The sequence below is a fragment of the Arvicanthis niloticus genome, chromosome 25 (genome assembly GCF_011762505.2).
Source record: "Arvicanthis niloticus isolate mArvNil1 chromosome 25, mArvNil1.pat.X, whole genome shotgun sequence".
Classification (NCBI taxonomy): Eukaryota; Metazoa; Chordata; class Mammalia; order Rodentia; family Muridae; genus Arvicanthis; species Arvicanthis niloticus.
This window is the reverse complement of record NC_133433.1, coordinates 39,754,606-39,765,923: the sequence shown is the minus strand read 5'-3', so window position 1 is coordinate 39,765,923 and position 11,318 is coordinate 39,754,606. Positions and strand designations below refer to the sequence as shown.

Here is an 11,318-nt window from a genome sequence, read left to right as displayed (position 1 = left end):
TTTGAGACCACCTTGGTCTACTTTAGAGACCCCACGTATTTACTTTTAGAGAAGTAATGATAATGTATTATGAAGGGTCTCCTGACTGTTTTCTGCTCTGTGTATGTATATGTGTTGTGTGTTTTAGTAGTTCCAGCAGCAATGTAAGCAGCAGAAAGGATGAGACAAATGCTCGAGATACTTATGTTTCATCTTTTCCTCGGGCACCAAGCACTTCTGATTCCGTGAGGTTAAAGTGTAGGGAGATGCTTGCTGCAGCTCTCCGGACAGGAGGTAAGTTTAGCATTTGTTTGCTCTTTAGCCTTTTGCAGGCCCATGTCATCTCTGCCTTTGTGTTAGTATTTTATAGGTAGCATCCTGCGGATAGCTACCACTGCTGAGCTTAGGAGTTTGTTGTTAGTAGCAGTTATTAGAAGGTAGTAGAAAGAGGAACACAGGACACTGGGACCTCCAACAAGCAGAGCTTTTTAGGGTAATGATACCGTTCCTGATTCATGCCAATTTAAGCTTTTTTCACACAAATCTTTAATCTGCAAACTCAATACCCTGACCTTAGGTTGAGAGGTAATAACACTGAATTATCAAATGTTAGTATGACATACAGTATTTAAATTTTATATTAAAAATTTATTTTTATATGTTTTATAGTTGGAAAAGCAGTATGTATTTATAGTTTTTATGTAGAAAGTATTTCAAAGGATTGATCCTTAGACTTAACATGTAAACTTTAGACTTTAAGGATTCATATACAGTGAAACACAATGTGGTATCTAAAAATAAAATATGTCAAATGTATGTGTATGACTTAAGAAAGTAAGCTTGAGTGACAGGATATTTCACATTTTATACAAACTCATTCTTTTTCTTTTCAGTTATGCTGAACTATGCATAGCTAGGTGACCAGTTTAGCTACTTATCTGGCTCTTTCTACCTTGATTTCCTTACTGTCTCTGTATATTTTCCCCCTTTTTCTTTCTAGCAGTTCTATTTATTCTTCCTATCCCTTTGAGCATTTGTGGAATTATTTTGAGTATATCTATGTATGTGACTAGCAGATTAAATGAGTAGTTTCTCTGTGCTGAAGCCCGAGTCACAAGAGACAGAACAGTTTTTCCTAATACCTGTTCTTTCTCTAAGAACACCCAGAATTTATGGTCTTGGGAAATGAGGAATTGCCTAGTGTATGAATTGTTGTTTCCTCAGGAAAGGAGTTATCAATGCAGGAGTACTGTGGCAGAGATCTGAGACAAATGCCAGAAGAAAGGAGTAGTGGGCAGTAAGATACCAGATCTAATTCAGAGATTCTGTGCAGAAAATATACGGACTTGAAGAAATAGAAATGGTTTGCTTATACTTTACAATAATGAGGTTTTCATTCTTATTCCTAGATGATTATGTTGCTATTGGAGCTGATGAGGAAGAATTGGGATCTCAGATTGAGGAAGATATCCTTTGTGTGCACATCCATAGCTGTGTTTAGTGATCTGAAGTTTTCTTGTCCTTTTTCTTCTGCTATATAAGTCAGAGATTTATCCTTTACTTTCTTAGGAAGGAGAAGGGTATCATGTTAATTTATTTCACTTGTTTGTCATTCAAAATTTAAACAGCATATGTTTGATGGTAGTTTTGTCTTTCTGTCTTTGCAAATTGGGAATGTAGCATCTGAATTTAAGTTATATAAACTGGCATGAAAAATAGAAAGATCCTGCAGGGGAGGGCCTCAGCAGAGTACTCACAGTCCCCTGTTCTTTCTGGCAGAGCATGTGTGTATATGCCTGGCACCATAGAAAAGACTCTGAGAAAACACTTGCATGTGGAGTACCTAGGTGGCAGTTTAAGATGGGACTGTCCTTTTTGAAGACAAAAAAAGTAAGTTCCTCTAGGCTCTGGTCTCTATTTTGATCTGGCCTTCTATGAAGAAGAACCTGGTGTAATATTTTGTCACTGAGCTGGTAAATGAGATGAGCGTCTAGTACTGCTGCCGATGGTCTCTTCTCAGAAGACTTCCAATGGAGCTACGGCGATGCTCATAGAAACTTGAGGTCCATAGTGGGATTCAGACTTAGGCAAGTAAAGAGGTTGGGTAATTGTAATTTCTCAAATACTTGCTAACTTGGGTTGTGGTAGTTACTCTTTGAAATCATGTTGATGTATGCTTTTGACATTAAGCATTAAAAAATAAAAAGCATTACTTAGTCATAGTTGTAAGGAGTAACACTATGAGCAGTTACAGATGAAGAATTCTGGAAGAAGTGTTGTCTTATCATTTATCTAAATTGGAAACCATTTTTGTGAATTGCTTAAAATTTTAAGAATTATGAATTTATGAATTTGGCAGAAAAAGCAAGCTCTTTTTTTTTTTTTTTTTTTGGTTTTTCGAGACAGGGTTTCTCTGTGTAGCCCTGGCTGTCCTGGAACTCACTCTGTAGACCAGGCTGGCCTCGAACTCAGAAATCCGCCTGCCTCTGCTTCCCAAGTGCTGGGATTAAAGGCGTGCGCCACCACTGCTGGCGAAAAAGCAAGTTCTTATCTACATAACTTACTCTTTTTTTCCTTAATGGCTAAGTACCTATATATCAAGAAATAAGGAATACAGACATGAAATACAAAAACAGAGTACGAAGTAGAATATCAAATCTTAAAGATGCGAAGAATCCAAATTTAAGGAAAAATGTGCTGTGTGGGAATATTCCTCCTGACCTGTTTGCTAGAATGACAGCAGAGGTGAGTGAATCTGTATGCAGTGCTGTATAAATATCTCAGGTGCTGTATATTTCATGTGCTGCAAAAACAACTATGATATATTTATATATTAGAAACACTTAAGATTATTTGCTCCATTGATATTGTTGGTTTATCCCTTTTGTCTTGAGCTGTCCAGATGTTCTTTGTGTAGTACATTAAGTCATCTGCATCTATTTATCACGTGAATTTATGTGAATTGTGAATCTTTTAGTTATGAACAGACTTTGTGTCCTCTAAGCTGTTTACCATAGTTAAAAACTGTAAACTTAGTCGTCTTACTGGTTATTTCTTAAATATATATAGAGAACTATGGGGTAGATTCATAGTTTGCTATTTATAGACATTAGCTGCAGTGTATCTATAATATTGATTTTATTAACCATTCAACAGAGTAATATTAACTTTTGAAATAGGTAATAAAGTTTGCTATCTTTATGAAATTGTTTTGAAATCTTATTAAAATATCTAAAACTTCTGCAAAGCCAAGCACACAATGTAATCAGATTCTATATATCCATCACCTGAGTTCTAACTACTTTTGAGAATTTGTCTACCTTTTTTTAAACATACATTTTTCTTTTTCAATTCTTTTCTCTTGAATTTACATCAAACATAATTTTTTTGTATGTACATGCCCTTGACTAACAACTGTCAGGCAGGGACTTGGATCCTTTTTGACCTCCTAGGTACTTTATTCCTTATAGTAATTATTTCAGTGAGTGAAGAAGTTCTCTTATTATGGATCACCAAACTCTCCTTGATGCTACTTTTTCTGGCACAGAAAGAAACCCTGACATATTCTGTTTACTTGCCTCAAAACAAATCCACATCTTCCTCTAAAGGTCCCTGGCTTCTTTGTAGATGGCATGGGTGTTGTTAGTATTTAGAGTACTTTGTGAATACTAGAGTTGCTGATTGCTACAGGCTTACATTGTTAGTTTAGAAACAGTATGTGAATCTAATTTTTACAAAAATATTTACAAGTCTTTAAAGAGATTTTGAAAGGAAGCAAATTATTTTAAGTCTTCTGAGGGATAGTCAAGTTTTTACATTTTTATAAGCTGATTTTTATTGTTGATTATTGTTAAGCTATGTGAACATGAAAACATTCAGATATAGAATAGCTATAGAAAGTATCTAACTGGTTGTTACTGCCATTTCTGCCATAGGAAATGGCTAGTGATGAGCTCAAAGAGATGAGGAAAAATCTGACCAAAGAAGCCATCAGGGAGCATCAGATGGCCAAGACCGGCGGGACACAGACTGACTTGTTCACTTGTGGCAAATGTAAAAAGAAGAACTGCACTTACACACAGGTGTGTGATTGACTGTGGTCTCATGTTCACATTAAGAATGTTTCATTCCTGTTTCAGGGTAAAGATAATTACAGAATCTGTTTTTCTTCTGGCCTCTTAGTGAAAAAGTACTTTCTCAGTAGATTGCAACTAATTGAAGATAAATTGATAACATTTATGTGGTCATAAAAACATTAACTGTAAAAACTGTAGTAGTTATACAGAATAAAGGATGTACTACAATGAGCAGGTTGTTTTTAACAGCTCATAAGCAGTTACTGTTTACTGTGTCAGAGTAAGCAGGACCATATAGTTTGAGAGAAGTTCTATACTATCTTACACGGCCTGTGAGTACTTTAGGTTTAACTGCCTTACAGAGAGATATTCACAGAGAACAGACAGTTGCCTACTTCAGGGGCCTAGGTACTATTGCCATTGCGTACAGAATAGCAGAGGATTTTTTTTTTATAGTGAGAGATTGTGTGTGTGTGTGTGTGTGTGTGTGTGTGTGTGTGTGTGTGTGTGTGCGCGCGCGTGCAATTTACACGTGTGTAGACCAGAGCGGCATTTGAGTCTCTCCTTCAATCATGGATCTGGAGCTTGAACTCAAGCTGTTAGGGTTGATGACAAGCATGTTTACGTACTGACCCATCTCACAGGGCCAGAAGGACCTTTTCTTTTTTATTTCAGAAGGCCTTGTATCTTACTATTTTTAAAGTTTGTTTTCTCCTCCTCCTCTTCTTCCTCCTCTTAGATTTATTTATTTTATGTTTTATGTGTTGAGTGTTTTGCCTGAATGTTGTCATGCATCATATGCATCTTCATGCCCTTGGAGATCTGATGAGGCTGTCAGATCCTCTAGAATTGGATTTATAGATGGTTGTGAAGTACTAAGCAGGTGCTGGGAATAGAACCTTGGTCCTCTGCAAAAATGCAAATGTTCTTAACTGCTGAGTCATCTCTCAGTCCTTATTAGAATATTTCTTTACTTTTTTGTTGTTTGTTTGGTTGATTTTTTTGAGACAGGATTTCTCTGTGTAACAGTCCTGGCTTGTCCTAGATCTCTGTAGACCAGGCTGACTTAAAACTCAGAGATTCTCCTGCCTCTGTCTCTTGAGCACTGGGATTAAAGGCATGCACCAGCACAATCTAGTGAGTGATCTTTAGAGGATTTTTTTTTCTTCTCACTTACCTGGATAAATTACACATGAAAGACAAACTGAATAAGAAAAATGAAGTTTGAAAATATATGTTCTTTTGCCAGTGGTGTATTTGAACTTGTGTAACCTTTTGTACATCTTGAGGTAATATCACTGGAGTTACTGTGTATCTTTATGTAGAATGCTCTTATATGGGTTGGATTATTTTTAGTGGTCATTTAAAAAGTAATAATTTTCATTTAATTTTACTGCAGGTGCAAACTCGTAGTGCTGATGAACCAATGACAACATTTGTTGTATGTAATGAGTGTGGAAATCGGTGGAAGGTATGGCACCCTCTTGCATGTATATCATAACTTACTATTTCTTTGTAAGCTAAGATAGAAATCTGGACCCTCCTAGGACTTGATCTTAGCAACACATATGTTTTAACACTAGGGAAAAATATTAAATTATTTTCACATATTCCCTTGTACATTTTAATCTTGGAAAAATATATAGAGTTCTATGATATGTGTTTATTTTAGGAGTTATAGTGGGCTTAGTTGTGGATTGGTAGCTTTTCAGTAAGCTTTTATTTTGCTTCTATATTTGTGAGTGTCTCATACAAGCAAGTTTATGTTTTTTAAAAGAACATATTTTTAAGTGTTTCTCTAGTCTGATGTTTATTGTATGTGTTCTTTGCTGACTTCACACATGTATATAATGTACTCTAGTTACTCACCCTTAGCCTCTGATCTCTCTCCTACCCAAATCCTCCTTCCCTTCAAGTCCCTTTCTCATATTATTGCTGTTTGGTTTTGTTTTGTGACCTGAGTTTAACCTGGGCAGTCTGTGTGACTACGGGTTTTGATTAGTTCATTAGTTTCCATTGCTTCTGCCCCAGAATTTACCAATAGTTAAGCATGGAGTAGGGTTCTGTGATCCCTTCTGACTTCAGAGTGACTGTGAATGACACTTTCATTTTTGTACAGGCTAGTGGAAAGCTAATTTTTGAGTGACTTTGTTTTTTAAACTCCAAAACCAAAATATAAAATTAGGAGGATTGCACATTGATTACAATGTTACTTTTATTATTAATAATGATGGGGATATTTAGTAGTGTGGGATCAGGAGAAACCCATAGTAGGGATAAGTCTTTGGCGTCACACAGTAATTAGAACTCCCTTGCCTCTCACCCTCACTCAGCAATTATTGGCATAGATAATACATAAGCTCCCTCTCTGTCATCCCTCCTTTCCAGTCCTGGTGGACAAACTTGACCTGTCCAGATAGCTCTCTTAGATCTGTTATGCATGCTTAATAGTTTTTATCACTGCTGTGAGCAAGTATTATATAGTTTGTTTTAATACAAGCAGTTTACTAAAACTGCTTGTTTTAGTAAACAAGTGGTACTTAATGAATTTAAGAAAGTTTAGTTTAATGTAGAAGCTAATAAGAATTGTTACTTATTTAACCAAGAAACATTAGAGAAATACTTTTAAAACATTTGAAAAACTTTATATATTTGTTTTTTAGTTACATAGTCCTTGTAATTTTATGGTGGAGGGTAAAAGTGAGTGACTGCTATATATAAAAAATTACTTTTCAAAAATACCTTTTTAATAAAGTATATAAAATTAAGATATATACACCATTGCTTATATTTTTAAATCTTATAAAATATTTCTTTTGTTTTTGCAGTTCTGTTGAGTTTGGAAGAATTGGCAAGGTATCTGGACCATTAAGAAAAACTAATTTTGTAATTAGCTTTAAAATTAAGCCAGGCAACTTGTTTCCCTGCAAGTGAAATTTGTAAACAATATACATCCCATGGGTTGGTCTTTGCTGTTCACCTGACAGTCTTTCTTAAATGCCTTCTGTGGTCTCAGATCAGCTGGGAAACCATAAAGTAATTATATAATGTGTTGCTTTGTTTTTCCTTTTTATAAATTGATGTTGCATTTTATTAAATATTAACTTTTTATAGTCTAGAACACAAAAATTCTGTTGACCTGTTAACACATAAAGATAAATTACTTTTCTCATTGGTATGTACCTAAAAATGTTAAAGGAGGAGAAGAGGCATAATATAAATTTTAGAATTACCAAATAGTAGTACTTGGCCAGCTTATCAAAGTTGTGCACACAATTTGAACTAGCATATTATTTTACTCTTAATTTCTGTGCTCACAACCCCTCGGATGCATAGATTTCTTGCATCTGTGACTAACCACAGTGATCATTTGTTATATTTCTCATACATGTATATTACCATTTTTTAAAATAGATTTTACTTTGAAAACTGACTGGGTTGCCATCAGCTTATTTGACTTTGTGCTATATTTTAGTTTTACAGAATTCTGTTACAATTTCCTAAGCTTTTCACAAAGCCCCTCACAGGTATACTTCTGATGAATTCCCCCATAGGAAGACATGCTGTGATGAAAATGCTAGTATCTTCGTAGAGTTCCTGGAGGCAGCATGGCTATACTCCCACTTGGAAACCTACTGACCAAGGATTAAGCCTGAGAACTGTGTAAATCATTAAGCTATGCTCTTTGCATATGGAGGTTGTAAGAAAAAAATCCTTTAGACTGAATCTTTTGTGCTGAATTTTTACATGATGATGTCAAGCCAACTGAAATGTAGGCTGTAGCAAGTAGTTTTATAAAACATACTTCACAATTAAGTTTTACTTTTGTTTAAATGTGTCCCACTTGTTTTGCTAGTAATAAGCAGTGGTTTTCACATTGTCTTCTTGACACAGATGTTCTAATGCATATAGTAAAGGCCACTGTTACAAAGCTTATAACTTAAGTGCTTCTGCCTGTGTTCAGACTTCTATGTAAAGACCACTGCACAAGCTTTGCACTCTTCCATGCTCTGCTCTGCAGATCGTTTGATAGAACATAAAATACACCTAATATGTTCATGTTTAAAGGATTGGTCCATGGGTAATTTCTGTCACTTTAAAAATAAAGTACATTTTCAAAGGATTAGTTTAAAAGTAATAAGGTTAAAATAGTCCCACTTTTAAGTGATCCATTTTAAAATTTGTAAATCAATAAATTTTTTTTTGTTGTTAAACATACCTGTTTTTTGTCATTTATTTTGATGTTGAAACACCTCTGAAAGTGTAAGCCAGCCCCAATTTAAATGGTTTCCCAATGCCCTCCTTTGGCCTGAGTATACTGCACACATGTGGTATATAATCATGTGTAAAACAGCCATATACATAAATAATTATTAAAAGTCAAGGTATTTTTGAGGTTGTTGATATTCAAAAGGTAAAAGTTTGTTGTTTTAGAACATAGGTCTAGGTAGAGTAGGCCCTTATCTACCCTGAGACCATGTCGGTAAACATCAGAACATCAGTATGTTTTTGACTAGGCTCATCTATCCTTGCTTTTGCTGCTGTAAATGTTCTAGTTAGCCACATGTTTCAACTTTTGGCTGGAGAACTGTGGTGGTTTGAATGAGAATGGTCCCTATGAGCTCATATATTTTGAATGCTTAGTCCACAGTTGTGGAACTGTTTGGGAAAAATTAAGAGATGCGGCCTTTTTGGAGGGTGTTTGCCACTGGAGTTGGGGTTTGAAGTTTCAAAAACAGAGTTAACTCTCTGCATGAAGCTTATGGATCAAGATGCGAACCCAAAGATACTGCTCAGTGCCATGCATGCTTTTCTGTTGCTATGGTCCTTTGCCATGGTGATTATAAATTAGCTGTCTGGAACTATGACGCTTAATTTTTTTAAATAAATGTTTTATTATAGAAATAGCAAAGTAACTAAGACATGAAGTAAGCTATGGGTCTAGGAATGATCTCTAATTTTCAGGCAAGGACTCCCAAGCTATGCCTACTTACTGGTCTGTGTGTGAGGGCAGTTCCAATCCTGGGATTGACAGAAATAATTCTTTTTGCTTTGGGACACTCTTGTTAATACTTGTCAGTGTATAAATTCATTTGATAAAGGGATCCTCAGTTACTAAGTCAAAGAATGAAGTTTTATTATTGAAGAGAAAACATGTTTAAACTTGTCATATCAAGAGTCACCAAGGTAGGGCTAGAGAGATGACTCAGCAGTTAAGAGCATGTATTACTTTTGCAGAAAACCTGAGTTCAGTTCCAAGCACACATGTTTAGCTGGCTCAGAACTATCTGTAATTCTAGCTCCAGGGGATCTAACATCATCTTGCTTCTGTAGGTAGAGGACTCATAATACACCTTCCCCCACCCCCTTTCTCTCTCTCTCTTTCTCTCTCTTTCTCTCTCTCTCTTTCTCTCTCTTTCTCTCTCTTTCTCTTTCTCTCTCTTTCTCTCTCTTTCTCTCTCTTTCTCTCTCCCTCTCCCTCTCCCTCCCCCTCCCCCTCCCTCTCCCTCTCCCTCTCCCTCTCCCTCTGTCTTTCTGTCTCTCTCTCTCACACACACACAATTGATAAAATAAATCTTTTAAAAAATTATGAAATCACCTGAGTTGCCTCAGTGGCCATAGCCTATAACCAGTGAAGATCTGAGTAGTCTCAACAGGCATCAAACAGCATTTTAAGTGACCCTTTTTCCTCTTTGGTTTTAAATTTGGGCATGAAAAGAAGCCTGGAAAGTGTGGGCTGTTTTGTTGTTGGGTAATGAAAGGGGAAAACACAGACTAGCCATTGGTTTTATACCTCAATGTCATAATTGTAAATTAAAATTTCTCTTTAAAATCTAAGATACTAGTTTTGGTGGGGTTCTTACTTAGTTATGTGTGCCATTTTAATAGGCTTTTAAAAGTTAATAGTAACTTAAGTTTATAAGACAGTGTGCATTTATCAGACCTTTTAATATATCCTCAAGATACACACACATTTTAGGCACACCAAAAATAATTTTAGCACATAATAAAAGCAATGTAAAAACAAAGTGCCTACAAGTTATCAGTTACTTTGGTGAATTCTAGAGGACTACTAAGTTTTATTTCATGTTGTCTTAGACACAGATTGACATACATGAAAATTTTTTTTTATGGACACATGGTACATGAGCAAAGTAAAAAGGCTTTTATCTGTCTAAGGAGGGAATAAAGTTGACTCTTGGGGATCTGTAGATGTACCCCTTGTTTTACTGTCTGCCAGCCTCTCATTGAATATTTTCAGTTGTGTAGCACAGTCATGTCTGAGGGTGTTCTAGGAACAGAGACAGTCACCTTTCTTTGATAGGCATCTGGGTCCTTAAATATCAGATATGGCCACAGGATGGCAGGGATCATATTCACCATATTCACATGCTTTATGGCCTGGGTCTTTGTTTTTGAAACAACTGTTCCTAGTTTTCACAGAGAGATCCTTGGATGGACCTGGCCAATGCTACCTACAAGGACAAGTGTAATCATCTGAATTCCTTCTCATTTTCCTTGTTCCTGTTCATTCTCCTTCACACTGAGAAATAGTGTCTCACAGCTAAGGCTGTGGGGCTTGGGATTCCATCGGTACCTGCTGAAGCACTACAGATGTAGAAAACCGACAGGCTGATGAAATGGTGGCTCAGAAGAGTTTGCCTTTTGAGAGATGAGATCTAGGTTGGTAAATCTGAAAGCCTCAGCCTGTTGAAAAATCAGGTGGATTTTCTTTCCTTTCTTGAGTATGTGTCTCATTTGTCATGAACAGGTTTAATGCAGTTTTCCCTCCCGTACTGAGCCTCTTATATGTCTTACGTCCCTTCTGGTGGTTGATAGTCTCAGGCAATAAGTGACCTCCTGATCTAGGCAAACGTACACCCTCCTGGCAAACAGCCAGTAGGATTTTAAGTAAATAGTTTATTTATCTGTATTCTTTTTAATTCTCAGAATTAAACAGAATTCCTCTTGTTTCCTCCAGGGGTTACAGTAAATAGAACCGTGATGTTTGTATATGCTCTAATAGTGCCCAGGGAGTGGTGCTATTAGGTGTGTCCTTGTTGGAGTAGGTGTGTTGCTGTGTGTGTGCCTTTAATTCCCTTGTCCTAGCTGCCTGTAAGCAGTCTTCTAGCCTGCAAATGAAGATGTAGAACTTTCAGCTCCTATACCATGCTTGCTGGGGTGCTGCCATGTTCCTGCCTTGATGATAATGGACTGACCCTTTGAACCTGTAAGCCAGCCCCAATTAAATGTTGTCCTTAC

At 36.3% G+C, this 11,318-nt stretch overlaps 1 protein-coding gene across 3 annotated transcripts in view; it reads left to right on the top strand.

The window, feature by feature from the left end:
• Tcea1 (transcription elongation factor A1) overlaps positions 1-8,269 on the top strand; it is a 31,437-nt gene extending 23,168 nt beyond the window's left edge. Inside the window, exons 5-11 of one of the 3 annotated variants that reach the window (XM_076924435.1) lie at positions 128-273; positions 1,389-1,445; positions 2,570-2,724; positions 3,915-4,061; positions 5,455-5,526; positions 6,884-6,911; positions 7,610-8,269. In XM_076924435.1, the coding sequence (XP_076780550.1) occupies positions 128-273; positions 1,389-1,445; positions 2,570-2,724; positions 3,915-4,061; positions 5,455-5,526; positions 6,884-6,892 (586 nt within the window). In that variant the 3' untranslated portion in view covers positions 6,893-6,911; positions 7,610-8,269. Of the gene's footprint in view, positions 1-127; positions 274-1,388; positions 1,446-2,569; positions 2,725-3,914; positions 4,062-5,454; positions 5,527-6,883 lie in introns of all 3 variants that reach the window. The other 2 variants (XM_076924436.1, XM_076924437.1) reach the window with 2 other exon arrangements.
• The last annotated feature ends 3,049 nt before the right edge of the window (positions 8,270-11,318 follow it).